The sequence below is a fragment of the Leptosomus discolor genome, chromosome 9, assembly GCF_034619465.1.
Source record: "Leptosomus discolor isolate bLepDis1 chromosome 9, bLepDis1.hap2, whole genome shotgun sequence".
NCBI lineage: Eukaryota > Metazoa > Chordata > Aves > Leptosomiformes > Leptosomidae > Leptosomus > Leptosomus discolor.
In genome coordinates this window covers 44,974,730-44,998,440 of record NC_141399.1, presented here as the reverse complement: position 1 = coordinate 44,998,440, position 23,711 = coordinate 44,974,730, and the positions used below count along the sequence as shown (strand labels likewise).

At 45.7% G+C, this 23,711-nt stretch overlaps 1 protein-coding gene across 1 annotated transcript; it reads left to right on the top strand.

The window, feature by feature from the left end:
- The first annotated feature begins 565 nt into the window (after nt 1-565).
- Nucleotides 566-23,711, top strand: IRS4 (insulin receptor substrate 4). The gene is made up of 2 exons (XM_009961357.2): nt 566-4,079; nt 21,301-23,711. The coding sequence occupies exons 1-2, from the start codon at nt 566-568 to the stop codon at nt 21,303-21,305; spliced, it is 3,519 nt and encodes a 1,172-aa protein (XP_009959659.2). The 3' UTR covers nt 21,306-23,711.

Below are 23,711 nucleotides of genomic sequence, written 5' to 3'. Positions count from 1 at the left end.
ACGCCCCGACAGATCGCGGCCAGGCCGGGGCTGCCGCCGCCTTCCATTGGCCCACTGCGCTGCCCATCCGCCCGAGCCCCGCCTCCCCCGGACAGCGCGCAGCGAAGCCCGCCTCCCCACCAGCTCCGCCCGCTGATTGGGCCGCTGGGGAAGGGCCGCCGTTCTCTATTCGCTCTCTCCGCCGCCGCTCCGGCCGGCCGCCCGGCCGGCTCCCCGCCGCCCCCCTCGCCCCGCACGCCTCGGCGCCGGGGGCTCCGCCCGCCGCCGGCCGGGGCCCCGCCCCCGCCTCCCTCCCGGCGCGCACCCCCGCCCTCCGCGGGGTCACGTGATGTTTTCGCCGTGGTGCCGCCGCGGCTGCCTGCGTGAGTGCGAGTAGCCGGACGCGGCGCGGCCGGCGGGAGGGCGCGGACAGGGGCGGCGGGTGGGCGCGCAGGCAGGCACCGCCAGGCACCGCCCGCTCCCCATGCGCGGCCCGCCGCGGGGGGCGCTTCCCCGGTGAGGGCGGATTCCCGCTGCCCGCCCCGTCCCCCTTCCCCGGCGCTCCGGACCCTGCCTGGCCCCTAAGATGGCGAGTGGGATGAATGGCCCGGGCGGCGGCGGCGGCGGCGCGGCGGCGGCCGGGGGCGGCGAGGAGGAGCCGGGCGCCCGCCACACGGGAGGCGGAGCCGTGCCTCAGCAGGAGCCCGGCGTGCCCGGCGCGGCGGCGGGCGAGGGGGAGCCGGCGGCGGTGGGCGAGGGCGGCCGCTGCCCGTCCCCTCAGCCCCACCACCTGCTGCTGCTGCTGCGGCGCTCGCCCAGCGCTTCGCTCTACCCGGCGCCGGAGGCCGCCCCCGCGGCGGGCCGCGCCGTCCCCGCGGCGGGCCGCGGCGGGCAGCCCCCCCCGGCGGGCCGCGGCGTCCCCCCGCCCTCCGCCGCCGGGGAGGACGTGAGGAAATGCGGGTACCTGCGGAAGCAGAAGCACGGGCACAAGCGCTACTTCGTCCTGCGGGCCGAGAGCCACCTGGCCCCCGCCCGGCTGGAGTACTACGACAGCGAGAAGAAGTTCAAGAGCAGCCTGCGGGCGGCGGGGGCCGGCGGGGCGGCCTCCCTCTGCTGCCCCCCGCCCAAGCGGGTCATCCCCCTCTACCAGTGCTTCACCGTCAGCCGGCGGGCGGACGCCAAGCATAAGCACATCATCGCCTTGTACACCAAGGATGAGTACTTCGCCATGCTGGCCGAGAACGAGGCCGAGCAGGAGGCCTGGTACCAAGCGATCAGCGAGCTCATGAGCGAGAGCAAGAGGGGCTTCCTGGAGCAGGAGGACCATGCCGATCAGCAGGTGGACGAGGATGACGAGCACTACGGGGCTGCCCTCAGGCCCGGCACCGTCTTCAAGGAGGTGTGGCAGGTCAACGTTAAGCCCAAAGGCTTAGGACAAACAAAAAACCTCACTGGAGTGTATAGGTTGTGCCTCTCCAGCAAGGCCATCCACCTTGTCAAGCTCAACTCGGAGGTGCCCTCTGTCCATTTGCAGCTCATGAATATTCGCCGCTGCGGACACTCGGAGAACTTCTTCTTCATCGAAGTGGGCAGATCGGCCTCTATTGGCCCTGGAGAACTCTGGATGCAAGTGGACGATTCGGTGGTTGCCCAGAATATGCATGAGACTTTTCTGGAGACCATGAAGGCTCTAAAGGCCTTTGCAGAGTTCAGGCCCCGAAGCAAGAGCCAGTCTTCTGGTGGTGGTAGTGGTACCAATCCTATCTCCTTCATCACCACCAGGAGGCACTTGGGCAACCTGCCCCCTAGCCAGACGGGCTTGCAGAGAAGATCTAGAACTGAGAGCGTTGCCGGAGGGACTCCTCCTACCACCAAAAGCAGCAACTCCTATCGCTTCAGAACATCCAGCGAAGGAGAAGGAACCATGACTAGACCTTTTAGGTCGGTGACTGGGAGTCTGATCCATCTGAATACTGCGAGGATGAATTTGGGCCGGCAAGAAGGGAGTGGAAGGTACGTGAGAGCCGCTTTCAGCTCATCTTACCACACCAGGTCTGCTTCGCTGCCCGTTTCTCATTTTCCATCCACTACAAGTCCCATCAGTGTTTCTTCCAGTAGTGGCCATGGCTCTGCTTCGGACATGTTGACCAGGCCTTCTAGCTCATCCGTTTGTGGTTCCCCGAGTGATGGGGGATTTATCTCTTCTGATGAATACGGCTCCAGCCCTGGAGATTTCAGGTATTTTCGGGTCAGGAGTAATACACCAGATTCCCTGGGAAACACACCACCTATCAGAGAGGAGAACTGTCTGAGCGAGTACATGTCCATGAGTAAGCAACAGGCGGATGATAGCTCAAGAGATGACTATATGGAGGCTGAAAAGTGTTTCAGGAAAAGAACTTACTCACTCACAAAACCAACTTCTGTAGCAGTGCAGCAGAAGATGACCCAAACTACAGCTTCATTAGATGAAGATTCTGCGGGAAGTCACGGACGATTACTTTACTCTGAAACACCAAAATTGAAAGATAACCATGAATCGGAGTACAATGACACTAACCTTGATTCCGTATGTAACCAAAGCAGGAGTAAAGCCAGGGATGATGGGTACATGCCAATGATGCCAGGAGTTGCATCTTCTCTATCCAGCAACAGCGATTATTTGCCAATGACTCCTAAAAATATGTCTGTTCCGAAACAGATTAACAATTCCTGGTCACCGTCTCAGGTTGACTCCAGAGGATACATGATGATGTTTCCAAAGGCTAGCTCTTCACCTGTACGAAGTCCTTTAACTGGATTTATTTCTAAAGGAAGTAATGAGAAGATCATAAACAATGAGTATATGGATATGTCACCTGGTAATTCAGCTCCAAAGCACCCCGGTGATTCGAATTATATTCCTGCCACTTCTGTTTCCAAAGGTTTTAGTTCGTATTTTTCTTTGCCCCGAAGCTTTAAGGCATTGTCAGGACAGAACGGTGACCACAGCGAATACGTTCCAATGTCTTCACCTGGAAAACTCTTGTACGGTGGACCAGAAAGTGTAAAAGGGGTCAACAGCGAGGCTCTGGCTAACGGCATCTCTAAATTGCCGGTGGTGAAAGGTTCAGATGAAGGACTTGTGCAGAACAGGGCTACTAGGCCCACAAGACTCCCCCTGGGTACAAGAGGGAGTAACACTATCCCGAGAATGTACGATCGTACAGTTCCGCCTGAGCCAGCGAGTCCCGGTGAATACATAAATATTGATTTTAATGAAAAGGCGAGTAATACGCCATATTCCTTATCTGCAGAAGGATCGCCATCATCCCTAGGCTCAAGTAGTGACCACAGGCAGTCCCCGCTTTCTGATTATATGAGCGTTGACTTGGATGTACAGTCGCCGAAAGTAGCGAAGGAACTGTCGAACTCTCTGACAGATATTTCGATTTATGCAAGTTCCAGTATTCCTAGAAACCAGCCGAATCCTGACTACGCTAGGCTGTCATTTGGTACCGCTTGTGTTAGCACCGCGAGTAACAGGACTGATGACTACACGGAGATGACGTTCAACATGGCAGCAACACCGCCTCGGCCGTTTGCCGCCGAATCCGACAATGGTGTAAAGATGGATAGTCCTTCTTCCATAGTTAATAGACTGTGCATCGTCGATCGATACGCCGGTAGCGGTAGCTTCTCTGTTCCTAGCTCTGAACCTCCCATGGGACCGAAAGTGATTCGAGCCGATCCTCAAGGCAGGAGGAGGCACAGTTCTGAAACGTTCTCTTCTGCTGGGACTGTGACCACCTCCTCCTCTTTCTTTACCGATAGTAGCAAAAGACACAGCTCTGCCTCATTTGACAATGTTTGGTTAAAACCGGATGAAAACATTTCTGATGGTCAGGAAAGCAAAATGTCCAGGGATACCTCAACTGGATTTCAGAATGGCTTAAACTACATCGCTCTGAATTTGCGCGATGACCCTATAAGCTGTGAGGCAAGTACTACAGCGCCAACTTGCCATCTCCAAAATGGTACTTCAGGTTTGGACAGTGGAGCTTACGTAAGCATAGATTTCAGCAGGTCCGACGGTCTGAAGTGTAACGCTGCGAGAAAAGGTTTGTAACTTTAAAAACACTTTCCTTTTGTGCTTGCTTAAGTATAGGGATTAGGTTCTCTACTTAACACTAAAATGTGGTCTTCAGAGTGGGGTAAATGTTTTTCATAATTTCCTGTATGATTCCAGTACAGCCAGTCTCCTCGTAGCGCAGCATCCTAACCGCTAAACAGCAATGGAAGGGGACGTGGTCCTTGGCCTGAAGGATTGATGCGGCCCTCCAAGGCAGTTTGAGGGGTTATCAAACTGTCACCTGCCTTGGTTTTTTTAGAAAAGAATTTTGCTACTAGAAACATTAATTGTGTTTCATATTGTGAATTCTTGGCCTGAAGTTATGGTAGCTCTTTTTTTCCTTCACTTCTGTTTTCTTCTTTTTTTCCCTTCTTACAACTAGATGACTTTTCACTCTTTTTTTTTTTTTTTTTTTTGTGAACTTGGTATTTTTTAATTTCTGCTGTGGATAGGGAAAGCTGAAAATGGCTACACTGGGTTTAGACGTCAAAATTTGGGGCTTAGATTTGTTTCTTTCAATAAATGTAGGTGAAATGCATGGTTTAGGGTTTTTTTTTATGTGCAAATCTGCCCACATTTATTTAGTTGAATCTTATGTAAACAGGACTCAGGGCTTTCCCTTGAAGGTTTGCTGTCGAGCTGTCTCCTTTTGAGCTCTGCTCACCAAAGTATCAGTGTGTCCTGCGGAGAAGCCATCTCCTGGTGGCTGGCTGGGGTGGGGGGGGGCTCCTGCAGCCCATGCCCTCCACCTTCTCCACTCAGCAGTGTCCAAGGGTTTAGCTGAGCCCTGACCCTTCCCCGCTGTACAGAGGGATCTGCCTTTTGCGTAGCAGGTGAGGAATGCCCGTGATAGAGGAAGAGCAGGCTCTGAGCGGCGTCTTCAGGTCTGAAACTTGGGGGGGGGGGGGGAAGGCTGTTCGCTTTCCAAGGGATCAGTGGTGTGGCCCGACGCAAGGTGCTGCAGCTCGAGGCGTGCAGAGAAAAGAAGGGTGTTGGGGGTGGGCAGGAAGGATAAGGGAAAGAGGAGGGACGCTCCTATTCGTATGATAAGCTCTTCGCTCTCATGGTGGGAGTGAAAAACAGTAATCAGCTGTTGGCGGTATTACACACATCCAGGGCCTGAACAGCAGCGTTTGTGCAAGCGCCGCGCTGTAACTTTGGAAGCATAATCCTTATTTTGGTGTTGGTGACCCACTGAACTCCTTACAGCAGCTCCCCCGCCCGCATAGGAAGCTGTACGTGTTGGAAATTGTTTTCCCCTCTTTGCAAATGTACGTGCAGTCAATAATTGATGACTACTAAGAGGAAATATTTAATCGCTGTTGGACATTGATACTTGTCTACTTCTCTGTCAACAGAGAAAGCAGTAAAGGGGCAGGCTACTGCTGGCTCTTCTATTTTTAATGCAATCTCAAACACTGAAGTGATAGGGTCTTTTTTTCTAGTTTCACTTTAAAACAGAGTGTCTAAAGGCAGAAGGTATTGCAGGAGCTTAAAATTGTGTAGCCTTTAATAGTGGAAGGTATAAGCCTGACTCAGCTCGCATGCCATTCGCAGTCTGGCAGCACTGCTTGGGGCTGCTCAGAAATGTGTGGTTTGCCTCAGTGGTTTTTTTTCCTCTGCTTTGTTTTGTTGGTTGGAATCAAATTTAGAAGACGTTGAAAGTTGCCAGTCCAAAAAGTGCTTTCTTCCAAAGTTAGTCTTTCAGCACTTCAAAGATTTGTCTGCTAAGTCAAAGGCACACTGATGGCTGTAGCTGATTTGTTTGTTTGTTTTTAAAAGCACCCCCAAAGACAGCAGAGTTCCTACTTGCTCTTCCTCCCCTCATATGATTAAACCCCATGTTACAAAGTAAAACTTCTTGCAAAAGGAGGGGGGGGGGGAGAACAGAGATTATTTCCTTTTCAGCTGTACTGCAAATATCACATTTAAAAATGTTTTTCAAGAGAGAATGTATTTAGAAATTGTATTTATGGTAAACATTTTGCTTACTCCTGCTACAGCAGAAGGTCTGCAGCTCTGTGCTTGGGGATTTTCCCTTGCCTGTTACAGGTTGTGGAGGGGCAAGAGACTCACAGCTGCTGTTTTTTGCTGTGAATTGAAGTTTTCTGGAAATGAAACATGCATTAAGATGAAGTGAAAGAAACTGTGCAGAAAAACATGGGCTTTGGCAGGAAATTAGGCATGAGAATAGTAAGAGCTTAGGTTGGTGGTTTCTTTCTAGTCCTAAAAAGACAGACAGAATTTCAAAACACTGCTCCCAAACAAGGCCCAACAGTTTTCCATAGAGACAGCATAAAATACGGCTGGTCTGTAATACTGCTGGTCTGTAGTATGAGGGCAGGTGGGTGTGGACATTGTTCACTTGTAGGTGGCTCGTGGAGGGCTGAACAGATTTTGGACTAGTCCAGCCTCAAAGTAACTTGCCAGCCTTGGATACAGTGTTGTGAAGTGGTGGTGTGTGTCAGTCCCTTGGTAGTGATTTAAAATTCCTGATTATAAAGATGCCGGTTTTCATTCACATACTGGATCGTGTCTCTGAGCTATAGCGAGCGTAATTTTAGAAGTTTGTATTCTTTAAATAGCTTCTACTGCAATAAAGCTTTTATTTCAATATTTTAAAAGTTTTTCTGTGATCCAGAGAAACGTTGTCACATTCCTTTGGAATAGTGAAAACAAAGCTTCACTCTTAAACCTGTTGTATCCTGAAGAGGGGTACTGTGTCTCTGCGTAACTGATATTTTTAATACTTTAGGAGGCTTTCAGCAGAACTGAGTGCTGTCTTTCCTTTCCTTCTGCATCCCGCTCTTTTGGTCTCTTTGCCTGAAAAATGCTCTGTGGTTAAATCCATTCTTAAGGAGAATATTTAGCAGATGCGTTTACCCTTCCTCGAAGGGAGCTATCCCATATGTATTGAATTCGATCAGGTGGAGAGGTGCTCTTCTCCTTAAGCTGCAGTTTTACTGGAAGGAGAACGCTTCCCAACTTCGGATGGTTTGCTTTTTTATTTTGTTTTTGTTTGATTAAATGGAATATTGTGTTCTGTGACTGAACTGCATTCTAACTGCTGAGGGTGGTAGAGCGATTTCCAATGCATCACTGCCCCCTCATTGTAATTCCCAAACTGGGTCTGGTTCAGGTTCACTGATGTGAATCAAACTTTTTTTTTTTTCTTCTCCATTCATGACATGGAACGAGGAGGGGGAGGGCACAAACTTGAAATGGTAAATAGGCCTGACTTGTTACTAAACTTGTATTTGAAGTTTAGGCAAAATTGAGCTCAGGTTTTATGTTGATAATGATGATGGTAAAATGAATATAAAGTTCTGATTTTTAATGCTAGAAGCTTAAGGAGGTCATTAGCAAAACAGTTTCATCACAAAATTGTTACACAATATTGAAGCAAGCGGTTTGCAGTTTTGATTACATGAATCTGAGTCATGAAATTTTGTGCTAGGAGTACAGAACACTAAAGCTACTTCAAACAGGGCTTAGCTAATGTGTACCTTGTTATTGGACCTTGTAGAAACTGAGGAGGATAATGAGAATGGGGCAGTAATAAACTGCATAATGGGTCCTGTATAATGCAAGTTTCTTCAGTCTTAATTAGAAAATTGAACCTGCAAAGATACCCTGGTCTCCAAAACCAAACCAGACTGTTTAAATGTAATGTTCAGCTTAATATCAGCCCACCTATTTGACACCTGCTCTTTAATCTTATCTCCACCTGATACCCTAATGCTATGTGAAGATATTATTTCAGAAGTTCTCTAAAGTGCAGGATTATAATTTAAATGTTCCTCACCTTTTTTAATCTCCTCCTGTGCTAGACTGGGTGAGAGCCTTGTGTACGCTCTAGGGAGCTGCTGAGAGGAAGGAAAATGAGCACAGCTGTGAAGCAAAACTTGTGTTCCAAATTGTCCAGATCCTTTATGGTAACTTGCATGTTTCAAATGCAGAATCTAGAAGAATATAATGAACAATATACACTTTGAGACATTCAGAAGCTGGAAGTTTTAGCTATTACTAATATAGTAAATTACAGTTTACAGGATACCAGGCAAATAACTGCCCCTTTTGGGTTTCAGACTAGTGGTTTTAAAAACTTTGCTTCAAACTGAGGCTCTTTTGTATTGACAGAAGACTTAAGGCACGGGCCCATTTAAAAATAGCTTGAAGAACTGTACTGAAGCACATCCGAACGCTGCTGTGTATCCTACGTCTTTGATGTAATGCTGGGATAATAATTCTTTTAAAAAAAACCCAGCCCAACAACTGAGCACCAAACCATTTTAATCTTGCTGTAACAGATGCCACTTTAACAGTCTTGAGTGACTTACAGCTAGGCTTAAAAATACCCAGGGTAACTTTCTCAAGTAGTGCATGAGCTGCTGAAGGCAGAACAGATTTTTGCTGTGCAGCGTGGGAGTGAGCTAATTATGACATATTTGACCAAGAATCAGTTGGGTTTTACTTGTGCTTGGGTGAGAAAATCTGAGGCAAGAATGTTCCCCTGCCATTGAGAGAGAACGCTTGCTTGTAGTCAGTGTTGAAATACTTTTGGAAATGAGCTTTCCAGACTCTAAATCCATGCTTGCAGCTGATGGTGACATGTGTGGTTTTTGGAAGTCTAAAACTTTCTGCTCGTAGCGGTCTTGTAGGTTAAAGCACGGCTGCGGGATGCAGGGAGCTCTGGGAGTAATCCTGTACTGATTCAAAGTGCCTTTTTTTTTTTTTAAAGCCTTTTGGTGAAATCTTAAATGTCTTATTACCTTTCTAGTTTTCCCTCTAAAACTTCCCGTTTTCTCCTCCTCCCTTGGTGTCTGAGGGCCCCTTGTTCCTCGTCGCTTGGGGGGCAGGTTGGAGGAGCAGTCGGTGTGTGGCGCTTGCTCAGTCCTTCCAGCGGCTGTGTTCAGCCTGGGATTACTGGGGTGGTTTGTCTCTGGGTATTTCTTAGGGTTTTTTTGTATGTCCAGTGGCATGTTAGCAGTAGGTAGAGTTTGGGTTTGGTTTTTTCTCTGCATAGGCTGTTATTTTATGAAAGGATCTTTAATAAGTTTTCTTCATATAGATTGCTGGGGGGAGTTTATACCTTGAGGTTTTGGATGGTAGTAGAAAGAGTTTATAGTGCTGTGTTGTACCTTGAGGGGTGTGTGTGTGCTCTGTTTGCAGACCTGTGGTGCTCCCAAAAACATGCTGAATGGTGTCCAGTATGTCGATTGCACTAACAAGTTTGTTTTTCTGATCTGAAGCAGGAAACAAACTCTACAGTTTTAAGTCCTGCTCTGATCAAATGTGGTGTTCTTCAGCTCCGAGGAGAATGGGGTGATAAAACTGAAAGGCAGGTGAGAGTCAAGCTTTCTGCAGCCTGGGGATTTATTACTACTGCTGTTTTGTCCTAAAAATGCAGCGTTATCTTGTGACTCATCCTTAAATGGTATGTAATGATTTGGCTGGAGAGCTGTCCTGTGGCCCACCCTGCAAATTTGCTGTTTCACTTCTTTCACGTTTAGCTTTTGCATATTAACCACAGTCCAACCATCAAGTTGCACTGTTGTCTTAAAGCAACAAGTAGGGGAAAAGGAAAAAGTACGTTCTAGTCTTAATCAAGCCCTGCATCTCTGTAAAGGTCACTCAGCTTAGGGATGGTTATGATTTAGTTGAGAACCTTGATCAGTAGGGATTTGTGACATACTTGAGGGCAGTGGGAAGACAAAGGTAAATTAGCCTGACTCATCAAAGGCATTTCAGAGGTGTTGCTGAGTATCTTATCTAAATGATCTTAAACATACAAGTGTTTGGATTTGTGGAGATTTTGCTTCAGGTGTAGCATTGCCCCAAGAGCAGCAGTGCAGTAGACTTAGCAAGAATTTTCTGCCCTGGTTAAGTCGTGAGCTGTATCTGAAGGGGCAAGGGTTGCTCGTTTTGAAACATGATTTGTCTGTGGATTTAGCCGTACGGTTGGATGCTCACAATTCAGACTGCTTGTGTGCGTGTGTGTGTTGTGTGCCAGTGACTGGTGAGTTAAGTGTAAGGTCTAATCTTCTTTAATCTTCTGAGAAGAAAGGGTTTTTGAAAGAGATGGCTTATAGTGAAATTAATAGAGTTAAGATCTGGCTATAATTCCAAGGTGACAGTGCAATTTATTAGTGTGACTTAAGAAAGTTGAAAACTTTAAAATTACTACTAAAAGGTGAATGGTCCTTGTGTTTGCTGTATACCAGATGTATATTGTGGACTCACGTAAACATTGAATTATTATTTAGGGCATGAAGTAGGTAAGAATAGTGTTTCCTTTTTGCTAGGGCATGACCGGCTCATAAAGACGCTACCTGCTTGGAGACGGGCTTCCCTTTTAGTAGAACAGGACTTTGTGGAATGACCGAGGATATCAAAATACTTTTTTCTTTTTCTGAAAATGATGGGAAATAATAGCAAAAGGTGCACAAGCAACTTGGTAAAATTTGCTTCTAAATTTGTCGAGGCACTAATGAGTGATACCCTACTTCCCATACTCCCGCCAAGCCAGCTCGCTTTGTTGTTTATGGCTCTGCTGAACAGCTGAATTTACAGGATGACTTTTTGTGATGCTGGATAGCCTGAGCCTGAATTATTTTGGGGAACTAGTGCTTCTTTTCACACGGATCTCTTAGGCTACCAGGAGTTTGCAGAGTTCTTGGTGACAGTGAAGCAGATGCATCATTAGATAAATGAGAACCTGTTGCATACTAGTCCAAGAAGAGCTATGAAACGTGAGCTGTGTGGTACCTTATTTGTATGAAAACCTTCTTTAAGCTACTGACAGACAGGCATTGACAGCTTTTGTGGCACTTTATCGACAACTGAGCTAAAAGGGCCAAGACAAGCCAGGAAATGGTGCAGAGAGGCTTCTCCTTGAGTCTGGACACCCTTGCTTTCCTGGTCTGTGTAACCAGAGCCTGTTGGCAGGTGGGTTGGCTGAGGGAGTTTTTCAGCACAGGTTGGATGGAGGTAAAATGTCCATCGATACACATGAAGGAGCACACTTTAAGGTCTGTAAGTCTAAAACAATAAAGTTTCTTAAGTCTAAACTAATATGGGTTAAGGGGCCAAAAAGATACTGTTTGCTGTTTGGAATTTTTTTTGTATTTTGTCTGTTAGAAAAACTGTAAGCTGTTTCGGTTTTCAGCACTAACATCCACTGTTGAATTCAAACTTGCAGAGTATTTGCCGTTTTTTTGTGTGTGTGACACACTTTGGGAAGTATTTGCCATCTATATTCAACTCCATGGTGTGTTTTGGGGTGGGGTAGGTGAGTTTTTTGTTTGTTTGTTTTTAGGACAAGATGTTTTTAAATTGCAGATTGTGGCGAACAGGAAATCGGTTAGAAATGAGTTGAAAAAATGAACAGGTTTGATCTTGAGGTCATTCAGACAGTGTTACAACAGTGAGTCTGTTAAGGAAAGCTGGAAGCTTGTAGCTCCAGACGTGATCTCTGCTCGTTGTAGAACCTGAACAGGTAGGCAGGACGGAGGTCCCCTGCACCATGCCGCAAATGTAAATGTGTTGGTCCCTCTCCTAAGGAGCTTACAATTTAAAAGATGAAACTAAAGAGATGGATGAAACTTAATGTGCTGGGGTGGAGGGTAAGATAAAGATCAAGGCTGCTACCATTGGCAGAGTGAAGATAAGAGTCAGCCTCGCAGAGATAAGAGGCTGCCTGAGAGCGGCTGCAAGAGGGGAAGCTGGTAGAGGCACTTGGAGGGGTATGTAGGGAGCGATGGAAGGTAGCGAGCTATAAATACAGCGGTTGTAATGGTTTAAATGACTTGAAAAGGATGAGGTAAATGTCAGAACACTGGCCAGGATATTAATCTTGGTAAGAGGAATGCAGGCCAACATGTATCTCCGAGTTAGGAGCATGTCCCAATGTTTACGTCTCCCTTTTAGATGTGGAATGTGATTATTATTTTTTCTTTTTTTCTTTTTCCTTTCTGTAAGTTCGTTTTCCTGCAGCCATGTGACTGACAGATTGGGCGCAGGAATGCATGCTGGAGCACAGGATCACCCCGTGCAGCATCCCTAGGCGGTTAGTGTCATGTGGACCTGCGCCCTCTGTTCTTTGTGAGACTTTGCTCCAGAAGCAGTGAGGGTGATGGAGCTGCCTTGGCAGCGCTACTGGTTCCTTCTTGGTTTTGCAGGGGCTTTTTAGGTGGCATCTCTGGGTTTCAGGCAATCTTCTAGCGTCGGGGAGGAGGCAGCATGATGTGTCTTGGGAGATACATTCACCTTTAGGATTTGTAACCACTGTGTTGGAGTGTTTGGAGTCCAACTCTAACCAGGGAGGTCTGGATGGCACCCGCTTATCGCCGCTGCGGTGCTTCCAGCTGCGTGAGAGTAGCCTGCAGAAGCTGGAGTGCAAAACGATAGCTTTGCCAGGAGAAAGTTATTTTATTTCTGTGTTGGTAGATCAGGTTGAACAGACACTGTAGTGGTTGTGGGTAAGTCTGGAAGTGGTGCTAGCAGTGAGGCTTGATTCACTGTTGAGGGTATTAAGTGATTGAAATATTAATGTTGGCGTGTTCCACAGGGTAAACACTAAACAAGAGTTGCCTGCTGTTGATTAAAATGTGTTTGTGTGTAGACATGGTTAAACTCTGTCCTTGTGTAACTTGTCCTCAGCTGCTCCTGGGAGCTGAAGACCCTATCCTTGGCTCCTGGGCACGCGCTGTGATTTGAGAAGACCTTGCTTCACACGTGCGGTGCAATCTGAACCCTTCTTCTTCCTCCCCGGCATAAGCCAGGGTTTTGGGTATCCTCATGTTAATGCAGACTCAATACTGTAAAAAATTGATGCGTGCCACTGCTGTGTGTGGTAGCAGAGAGTGGCTGACAGCAAAGATTTTTTTTTTTTTTTTTCGTGCAGGCACACATGGGCAAAAGGTACAGCTGAGGAGGGTGTCGCTGTTTGGGTATGTGGCCGTGCAGTAACTTTGTGCCTCTGACAGTCATTTATGGCAATAGAGGGAAAAGAAAAAGGTGCTGCTGAACGCTTTCCGATGTCGATGGCTTAAGTGGGTGGGAGGAGCAAAGGATGAATTGGAACAGGCGAAACTTTCTGCAGAAAGAACAAAACTTTCTGTAGAAAGGAAATACCAGGAAAGGTGATTTGAAAGGTGGGGAGCTGTTTCATTAGTCATGAGTGACACTGTCCTTTCTTTTAGTTGTGTTCACAAGAACAGTTTGGCTCACTCAAACCGAAGACCTGTGCCTGCAAGCAGACACCGCCCAGCAGAGGAGGAGCAGGGCAGGTGTATACAATACTTCCCCACAAACGTACACCCAGCCTCTGATTTTCTTTCTTTCTTTTATTTTTTTCAGCTTGGGGGATTTCCTGAGCCTAATGTAGTTTGTCTGTTTTTAATCCGTTATGGATCTTTAATCTGAGTACTTTTCCAGCCTCTCTTTGATCCTGTGTAAACTCCCTGAATCCACAGCAGCCTGCGGTCCGTCAGTACACGCTGCGTGCGGACCTCTCTGTTTTGGACCCTGCTCTGTTCCAGCTTTGTCTGGCAGCCCCTAGTTTGTGTATTGGAAGAGGTAACAAACCCTGTATTTTCTCTCCATGCTGTTTGGGATTGGGTAGAAGCCGTATCCCTCTCTGCCATACCCTTAGCCAGTGTGCTGTCAGCGGCTGCCTGTACCGCGCACAGCAGGGACCTGCTGTATAATATTATTTTTTTACATTTCCTGATACGTCCTAATGCTTGTCTGCAGGCTGAGGGGTCCCTGTGACCTGGCTGTTCCTCGCCAGGAAGCCGTGTCACACCTTTCATGAGGTTTTTCTGCACTACTCTGAAACTCTCCCAGTTATTCCAAGTCCTTTTTTGAATGAGGGAACCAGAGCTGTGCGTGCTGTTCAGCACCGGTATTTGACGTGGCTGTTTGCTTTCCTATCCGTTTCCCAGCAGTTCTTCACGTCCTGTCTGCAGCAGGAGCACAGGCAGGGAATATATTCCTCCCTCTGGGCACTTCAGGGCTCCTGACCTTTGTCACGAGAGGAGAGTGAACTCGAGCAGGTGGTATTGTCAGAAGCCACACAAACAAGATTTTCTTTTCTTTTTTTTTTTTTTTTTTTGGCTAAAATTTACTTGTTTTCTGCAGTTCAGGAGGTCAGTCTTAGCATCTCACACACTTGCCACGAGGAGTGCTTTTGACAAAGCAGAGCTTTTTATCATTCTTCTGCAATAGGAAAATCTGAAACTTTGAACTTCGATGTGTTCTTAAGTGAAGTTAATTTCTAGTATTGTCTTGCTCTATTGTCATAGAAATTTAGTTAAAAAAAAACCCCAACAACAAACCAAACCCAAAAAACCAACCCCCCAAAATCCCCAACAGCTTCTTGTCAAGCTTTCCAGTGCATTTTGAGTTGGTGTTAGGCCCCTGCCAAAACTGCGTGCAGGTTTCCTAATTCTAGGAATAGTATCAGTAAAAGATGAAATCAGGGAGCGTGTGTCCTTCCAGGAGGAGGCCTTCCTGGAAACAACCCTACTGTTTATTAAGAAAGAAAAAGAAGCCGCTGTTGCAAAAGATAAGGCATTTCTGCAAAGTGGATAACGATGATCTTAAAGCATGAGAGAGGTTTTTTAGCTCATGAAGTTGCGAAGCGCTAAGAATAGCGGAACCATGTTTTGAGTGAACAGTTGCGGATAAAGATTATTTGTGAGAGTAACTGTCTTCTAGATTTTAGAAATACAGCTTGAGGAGGAATCTAATTTACTGGGATGTGTTGTTGCCAGTTGCTGTGTTTAAATAGTTTATCCAATGAAAAGTGGGTCATGTAACAGTTTTTTTAAAACCAAAGTTTGCTTTTTTTGCTTGTGGAAAGTCAGTGAAATTGTAGGTACAAGATATATTCATTAGCTCCATTCGACATCATTAGTTTGTTGTTGAATGAAGAAAGTATGTGGAGTATGTGCTTAATGGTAAGCACGTAATTTAAGACGTTTCCCAAATAAGGATGTCTTTCTGCGCAGGGCCTCGGCTGGGTTGCCCAGGTGCAGGAGCTGCATATGCAGTGGCCACAGCGAATGGGTCAGGTTTTCTGACTTGCGTTTGCAGACCTGGAGTCTGCGTGTGCCAATGAAGAAGGAATTCTGCTTTTCTCAGCCAACACGGCTTGCTTCTAGCCAGGTCTAAAGCTATGCCCTTAAAATAAGAACCTGGAACAATAAGACGATGACATCTGAAAGTAACTATGTGTTTGGTAAGATTTGGGGCAAAAAAAATTTCTCACTAATTTGTGAAGGTTGTATTGGGCAAATTCCCTCCCCCCTGACCTGCGCACCGTAGGGAAGGCTTGAAACATAACACATGGCAGAGCTCCTGCCCTGTCCCGGCGGCGCGAACACAATGCTTTTGGGCGTGCACGTCGTGTCCTGAGGTGGTGCTGGGATTCGGTGCTTTCCTGAACAACAGGAATATTGTGTGGCCACGTGCACAAGAGAGTCTAGGGCTGTTCTGCTGCTTTTGATCTGCGTAAGTCAGATTAATTCTGATTCCCCTGAACCTGAAGTTCAGGAAATGGAGAATTTCAGTAGTGCTCTCCAGAAAGCATTAAGCTGTCTTAGTCTTTGACGTGGAGATTTCAATCATTTAATTACCTTAAATTAATATCTTCTGTAAGCAAAGCTTTTATCCTTTTAGGAATCAGTTGCAGAATTATGTCAGTAAAAGCCTTTCCTGTAAAAACAGATATTATTTAGGAAGGATTTCTTTGAGAGAATTAGGGTATGTCTGCTATGTTCTTAAAACCCCTTGGTTTGTTTCAGAGTTGCATGGCTTGTATGATCTTAATAATTCAGATGCAGGAAATGAAGTGTAAATTGAATATATTCTCATTTGATAAGTTTTCAAATGGAACACACTGGGCTTGCAATCTAATGAATTAAGAGTAATCTAATCCTATGCCCCTAATTTTTATAGAACTATAGATTATTGTTGCATAGAAAACTTGCAGAGCACTTCCTCAGTGTGTTCCTTAATTTTAAACAAAACATTTTTGAGCAATGGCATACTGCCATCCTATTTGAAATATATGCCCTCTTAGTTTCTCTTCTGCCCTTGCGATCCTTTTCCTCCAATTGTTTGTTCCTCAGAAGGATTCGGACAGCTGTGTGGGGTTTTACAATCTGATCCCATCTTCAACGGATGAATTTAAATAGAATTGTGTAATGAATTGTCTTAATTTTCTGAACTTTGCTCATGTATTTTGAGAGGTGATCTGTGCAAATGTTTGGCTGCTTTCTGGACTTGTTTTCCATATTAAGCATTCATAGGAGGTTGAATTTGTATTGTTCTCAATATTCTGACGCGGTAGAGCTCAAATTTTGAATAAAGGCCGAAGCTTTTGTGTAGAATCTGTTAACGGAGCTGAAGTTTGAATAAATGGAAAAGCCCGCAGTAGGGTGCGGTGAAAATGACTGTGTATTTCTAGGCTGCTTCAAAAGTGCAGAGTTTTTTGAGTTCAGGTTTTCGCTGCTTGTTTTGTTGTAATGATCAGTTATCAGATTTTTTTTTTTTTGGTAGATTGAGCAGATTTTCTTGGAAGAGCTCGTGACAATCCAGGAACAGCTGTGTGTTTACACCGCAAGTGAAAGTTATCTTCAAACTTGTCATGTCTGATCTGGCCACTGAGTTTTATTTGGTGTCATTCGTGTTTTGAGAACTCCAGGGGACTCACGGGTTGCTTTTGTGAGCATCGTTCCTCTCCTCCCAGCCAGCCTGTATCTCGCAATTTGCTCTCCTTTTAGAGTTGTTTCATCCGTTTCTCTGACAGCTTCCTTTGCAGATAGATTTATATGGTATATGTAATGAAATGGTAATCTGGTTTTTACTCTTGATAAGCAATGCTCATATTTGTACTGTTAACACAGCAAATTGTTGGCTGATGAATCTTACGTTATGAAGAGCAAAATAAGATCATCCAGCTTCACCGGAGCTGTGTTGTTTTCTTTGAGCACTTCATGACCTCCCTTAGTATATCTTCATCTACTGCCTAGTCAAAAGGTGGGAGGAGATCAGGTGTGGGGGAGAAGAGCCACCGAGGAGCTTCATGTGTGAGCACTCTTGCAGCCTCGCTAAACAAACCCACGTCACTTCCTAAGGGTCCTTCTGGTGAGGAACCACAGGGGTGGAAATCCACAAGTCAGCTCCGGGTATCAGCAGCACAACAGACATTGGACTTGTTCTCGCTGACATTAAACCCGTTTTCATAGAATCCTAGGCCGGTCACACCTCTGACTGGTAACTTCTCGTGTGGTGGATGTGCACGCGCGGTGCCTTCACACAACTGGGCACCAGTGCCTCTCGCCGAACGGAACGAGTGCTCTACTGGCACTGAGGTCCCGCTCGCTCCCTGCAGGCACCTGTAGCGCTAACGTGTGAGCCGCAGTCAGGCGGGTGGGTCAGCGCAGATCTTCTGGGAGGACGGGCTGGGGGAGGCTGCATCAGCTGGGGCTCCTACAAAGGTCATGGTTCAGAAATCTGGATCAGGGCTGGTGACTGCGACTGCAGAAACTGTCCCTGGCTCTGCTGGAGGCCTCGCTCGCCCCTGGATGCAGATTGCACTGGTCATGATGGGGCTTCTTTGATGCCTGGAGGTTGTTGGTGGTGACCTGCGGGCCTTCCTGGCTGTGGCCCCGCTGTAGGGAGGAGTGGACTCCTGAGTGGTGGGCACTGGAGATGCTTGGCGGGAGGGATCTTGCAAGACCTCAGTCTTGCCTTGGATTTCAGAGGGAATTTTTTTTTAATGTGGTCAAGTTTCATGAGTTTCTCTTTGCCTTTTCTATCTGATACTGATACATGTTTTCACATACGTATATATCTATCAATTTATATCTGTATTTATCTCTCTCTAAATGCTTGATGCTTTTATCCCAAAAAGAGCTGATGACTCAGGGCATCAGCCAGCTGTACTGCTCCAACTCCAATACTGAAATTTTCAGCTTTAACAAGGGGATTAGAGAAGTGGTGACAACCAGTAACTCCAGGTCTGAAAGACTCAAGGCTTTATGAGACTGTTATCAGCTTGTAGGTAATGTTTGCATGAAACTCCCTCATGTTTATTTACAGTTCCCACAATTCTATTTTAGCTTATAAATGGAGAGGAAGCATGCTGAAGTATAGTTCATTATCAGAGGGAGAGAGGGGGTATGAATTAATGAGATCTTGTTTAACGAGCACAGAGTTTCGGGAAGGGAGGATGCTGCAGGGAGGTCCCAAGGTTGGCTTTTAAAACTCTGTTTGAGCCAGGACATCCAGGGAATTTGTAAGCTGCAGTGCAGTTTAGCTGAGGATTCTTTCTTCTGGTTTCTTATAATTAATTTGTGTTAGTCTGGGCCCCGATTAGAGTTACCTGGTGAGCTTGCTTTAGAATTGGTTACCATGCTGCCTTCCGAGCTATGCCAGGCTTGTTCTAAGAATCAAACTTGGGAGTTAAGCAGGGTTTTTTGCTCTTAAGCTCTTCCCCTTTGCCTCCAAGTATCTTAAATGTAATTTGGCACAAGTGTATGAAAGTTTTTGAAAAGCTTTAGGTATAAATACTGAGTTCTGTCACATGGGATTGTCTGATTCAAAGAACTGCGCCTTTGCTCTTCAAAACGTTTTGGGGATATGCTTGGAGAGATTAGAATAACTTGTCAAACAGCTTTCAGGTGTGCCTTGTGTATTAGGCGTGGAGGAAAAATGTCCTGACAAAAGCAGAGACAGTTTTTGAAGTTCCTTTTATGTAAGCTTACAGGTCCACAGCAAGGAAAAGGGGGGGGGAATGCTGGTAAATGTTAATTTTTACTAAATGTAAGTTTAATACAGAGCTTTAACTGTTTTCACGTTTGACTTGCATGCATCGTTGAGGTGTGATTCATTGCAAGCTGTGGTGCATATTTTCATCCTTTGGTCCTACAACAAAACGATATTTTCCTAAAGAGGAAAACTATTTCAAAAATAATAGCTTCCCTTGGCTTTTGCGAAAACAAAGCCATCACTAACCACATCACACTCTGTGTGTAACAAGCAATAGCTTTTTGTAGTGATCTTATGATGTCTGTGAAATAATACAAATGGAGATTCTTGAGTTGCGGGTGTATTCTGGCTGTCTCTTCCTTCAATTGTGGAAAACCAAGTTACTGTACTTTTGAAATCACTGTGTATTTGAAAAATGAAACTCAGCAACCCCAGACCTTGGTGTCGGTTATGTAGGGATAAAAGGGAGTTTCCCCTGAAGTCAAAGGCCCCCTCTGTACCCTGCACGGCTTCCAGCCCTGCCGTGGCCTTTGCTGCTCTGTCTGTGGAGCAGCGGGCAGCCTTTGCTGAGAGCTGGGGCTGTCGCAGCTGCAGTGGCAGGGGCAGGGCTGCTCAGTGCTGCTCATCTGAGCTTTGTTCTTTGTTTTCTTTTCTTTCTTTTCCTTTTGAAGGGACAGTATTTTTAGCTGGATGGAAATCAGAACTTCTGTAACTTAGGGTGGAGTTTGTGTGTGCATACTTTATGATTGGTTATGTAAGTAAACATACAGGTTTGCATTATTATCCATGATGCCTGCCTGTTCTTTAGATGGTCACGTTTTCTTCAGCATATTCCTGTGGTAGAGGCAGGGAGGCGCTATGCTTGCTTTAGCATTGAGATTTACCTGATTTCCTTGTGACCCTGCAGAAGAGCACGGGCAGGATTAAGCTCCGAACCCCCTTCCTCTGTTGCAGCAGGCCGTGCCGCCATCGCCGTGCTTCGCAATGAATGTTCCCCGCACTGCAGTTGTTCTCAACGGCAGCAAGTTCTCCCAGAGCAGTGAGGGAGCTTGTACTGTGTAGCTTTGAGGGGGAAAAAGTAGACTACATTTCTGTATTTGATGTTTTCTGAAGACTAAATCTCTGACGCTAGCTGTTGTTCCTCACTGAGAGCAACCTGCGGTTTCCCTCTTCCCTGTAGTGCCAGGAAACAGATCCCGCAGACAGATACCTCAGCCCTTGAAGAGAAGGTGACCAAAGCCACCAGACTGGCAGAGGACAATGCCCTCAGTCTTGGCAGAGAGGACAAAAATGGTGGAAGAGGACAGTCTGTCAGGACTGGGAATGGCGTAACCCAATGATTTGGCTGATAGTGCCCCTCCGCACTGAAAATGAGTGTTGGCACCGCTCTGTTGGGAGCGGGAGGGGTTTGTAGTGAGCTGAAAAGTGACTTTTCGTACGTTCCTCAATTTGTGATCACGCCGCTGTGGAAGGCGTTCGCATCCCTTCCATCAGTTTTTTTTTCTGTGTCAGGCACCTTTTGAATCGCTCTCGCCTTGGCACGTGGATGGCTAATGGCAGAGCTGGCGCTCTGCTGCGAGGTTGTCCTCTCTCCTATTTCCATTTCTGCTTTGTCACCTGACTGTGGCTTTTTGTATGACAAGATTATATTTCCCCCCTCATTTTACCAAGCACTTTGTATTTTGCCTTTTCTGGTCAGTTTTGCTGGCAGCAGTGGAGGTGGCTGCCTGCTGTAGCTACATGCTTCTGTACCGTGTGTTGCCTTTTAGTAAGGCTCTCCTGAAAAAGCGAAAACTGTACTCTGAGGTGTTTCTTATTACAACTAAATTAAGCATTTTCCTGAAAAGTTGAGGACAGGGCACACAGCTGTCATGACTTGCCGCTCCTTGTGCGGAGCTGGAGTCGCAGGGACCGTTTATATTGCAGTCCCGTCCCTGCTGCGAATGGGAGTGTTCGCCACCGCCTTCACTCCGTCGGGGGGACGGAGCTGCTCTGCCTTCGCCCTGCGCTGCGCGCTCAGCGGTCGCCTCTGCGCGCCGCGCCGTTGCATTGAGAGGATCGAGGTCTTGGTGAATGCCAGATCGATGGCGAAACAGGCGATGGGTGGCTGCGAGCCGTGGGCCTCCCCACGGCACGTGAGCTGGCGGTGTGGTGCTGGCCGCTCCTGTCCAGCGTCCACGTGTCGGCTCTGGTGGCAGCAGCTCTCCGGTGCTTCCTTCAGACCTCGGTAGTTCTTCCCGATGGCTCGGGATTTCGGAGCGTGGCGTCCCCTCCCTCTGTCAGGGACCCGCGTTCTGCCTTCAGCAGCTGTCACTCCCGCCATGGATAAGCTCCATGTATTCTCCTCGCTAGAAAAGATCTTTTTCCAATATAACTTGCATTTAAAATGTCACTGACTTTTTTTTTTCCTCTTCCCCCCTCCTTTCTAGACTGACTGCATTGCCATGGAAACCATTGCTGGAAGAGAAGACTTTTCTGCTGGTAACTCCAGAAACTGTGTGGTGCTTTTGGAAGCAAAGCTCAGCTCCAGCCGGCTACTTTCATTTCCACCAGCACGGACATAGACACACATCCTTCTAATTATTTTTTTCATAGACATCAGCTCTCTACAGTTGAATTAATTCGAATTGAGATTTTTTTCATAGCTGTGCTTTGGTGATGGAATTTGGTCTTTCATGTCATATCTATTTGGGAGGCAGTGTGAATGCTAATAGGAGATCCCTGTATGCCCCTTTCTTCCTCCTGCCTCTCCCATTAATTTTTTTTTTTTAATTTATATTCTGAGAAGTCAAAGCTGGTTTCTGATTGTCTGTTTAACATGGGTTTTGCTTCTCTGGTACATTAACAAGTGGTTAGCTTAAAACATGTATTTAGAAATATTTTGGCAGTTCAGGATTTTTTTCAGGTGGCTGGGCGGAAGGAGGGAGGGAGAGGTGCACAGTAGCTTGAGGGGTGAACCCGTGGGCCTGAACGGGTCTGAGGAGGAGAGACCTCTTCTGCCTTTTTTCCTTTTTTTTTTTTTTTTTTTTTAAGGTTTTGCTTTTATGGTACAAGAGGTATTTCTTGATCATAGGCTAGAGTATTTTAAATCAAATGTCTGTCAGAGCTTAAACTGATTTTTTTTTTGCTCAGAATTTTGGTATGTACAAAGTAGGATTAATGGGCTGGTTGTCTTGTAGATTGTTTTTGTTCTTACCCTCAAGATACTTGTTTATAAATACGAATTGTGTGAAATGAGGTTTTTGTTCATGCATTCAAATGGAGAACTGCAGAGTCGTACCCAGCGTTTGTGACTTCTGCATTATACTCGTCAGCTGTAGCTTTTAAAGGGAAACCACCCTAATTGATCTTACTTTCAACCGGATTTTAATTTGGGACTATTTTTGTTCTTTCTTCCTGGCATAATGGGGAAAAAGTAAAATGTTGGCTCATCAATTGTCTTTATCCCACTTACAGAAATGTGAACAATGACTATTTGACATTTTTAAAATAAGCCCTGATTTTTCTACAATTTAAGTGCTTCACTCTTGTACTGAATTTTTTTTTTGGTTGAAATGAGTTTAGGTTTTTAACACTGCTATGAACTTAAAGAGCATGACACTAGTCGTTGGTACATGCAATGTGTGATAAAAGGCACTGACGATTGACCAAGGGTTTAGAAGTGGTACACAAATCCTCATGCTGTACTGCACCACACAGCTGGTAATCCTCTACATTGTATATTGTACAACCGATCTGTCAGGCTGCCTCACCTCTAACATACAACCTTTAAATTGCTTGTACAGTTTGTACAACAAATTAGACACTGTCAACCTTGACTGTTCAGTGATGTGTACCCAAATCTGGTTTTGAGTAGTATTAACACGTACATGTCACTAAAACGTGAAGACTTTTTCTTTTTTTTTTTTTTTTTGGAAACATGGTACCAATCAGTTTACCCAGTGTCTAGTGACAGGAAAAACTGTTGCTACAGGGTTTAAAAGCACAGACCTGTTTTTGATTCCGGAAGACAAGTTTAAGCTGGTACAGTTACTTGTTGCTGCTAAACATCTATGAATTAAAAGTACGACCACTCTTACAGACCATGATACTGTCTTGCCATATAGCTTTTGTTCAGTCTCGTAAATTAATAATGCAATATGTAGACAGCTTTTTATAAAGCTTTACATCTTTTCTAAGAAATCAAAATTTGGATGAAGATAGTTCTAAACATTTAATGTGAAAGGAAAAGGTTGTTTTGAAGAAATTTGTTACATACTTATTTCATATTAGATCCCTGAGGCTGCCATTGTACAATATACAGCACTGATTTAATAAATGCTGAATAAATAAGTAAATGGGTAACCTCAAGTGTAGTGGTACAAATACTAATAGGTACGGCATAATAAATATGCAATCTTTTTGAATCTCTTAGTTTACAGCAACTAATTTATTCAGTATTGTGCTGGAAGAACATTTTCAGATGATGTAAAACATATCACTATATATACTACCTTCCAGCTACCCGTTTATGCTGCTGTATAGTACAAAAATACCAATGATAGAACAATGTTTGTCCTGTAAATTTAATTTGATATTGGACAGTTATTGTCTGTACAAACTAAAACATATATGGTTGAAACTGTTCATTATATTTGCTATTTCTGCTTCACAGATCTGTTTTAAAGTCGAGCTGATTGATCTGGCTTTGTCTTCCATTGTAAATATTGTTATGTTGTTTTCTTTGTAAAACACATCGCGTTTGCGGTTTTGGGAGACTGGCTTGAAGCTCTGTATAGTGTTTATATTTATCTGACTTGGCTTTCCATAGAGCTACTTGCAGTAAATACGTGTTCATGTA

Excerpts from the sequence above, each read along its gene's own strand:
- IRS4 (XM_009961357.2), top strand. The coding sequence starts at position 566 with ATGGCGAGTGGGATGAATGGCCCGGGCGGCGGCGGCGGCGGCGCGGCG.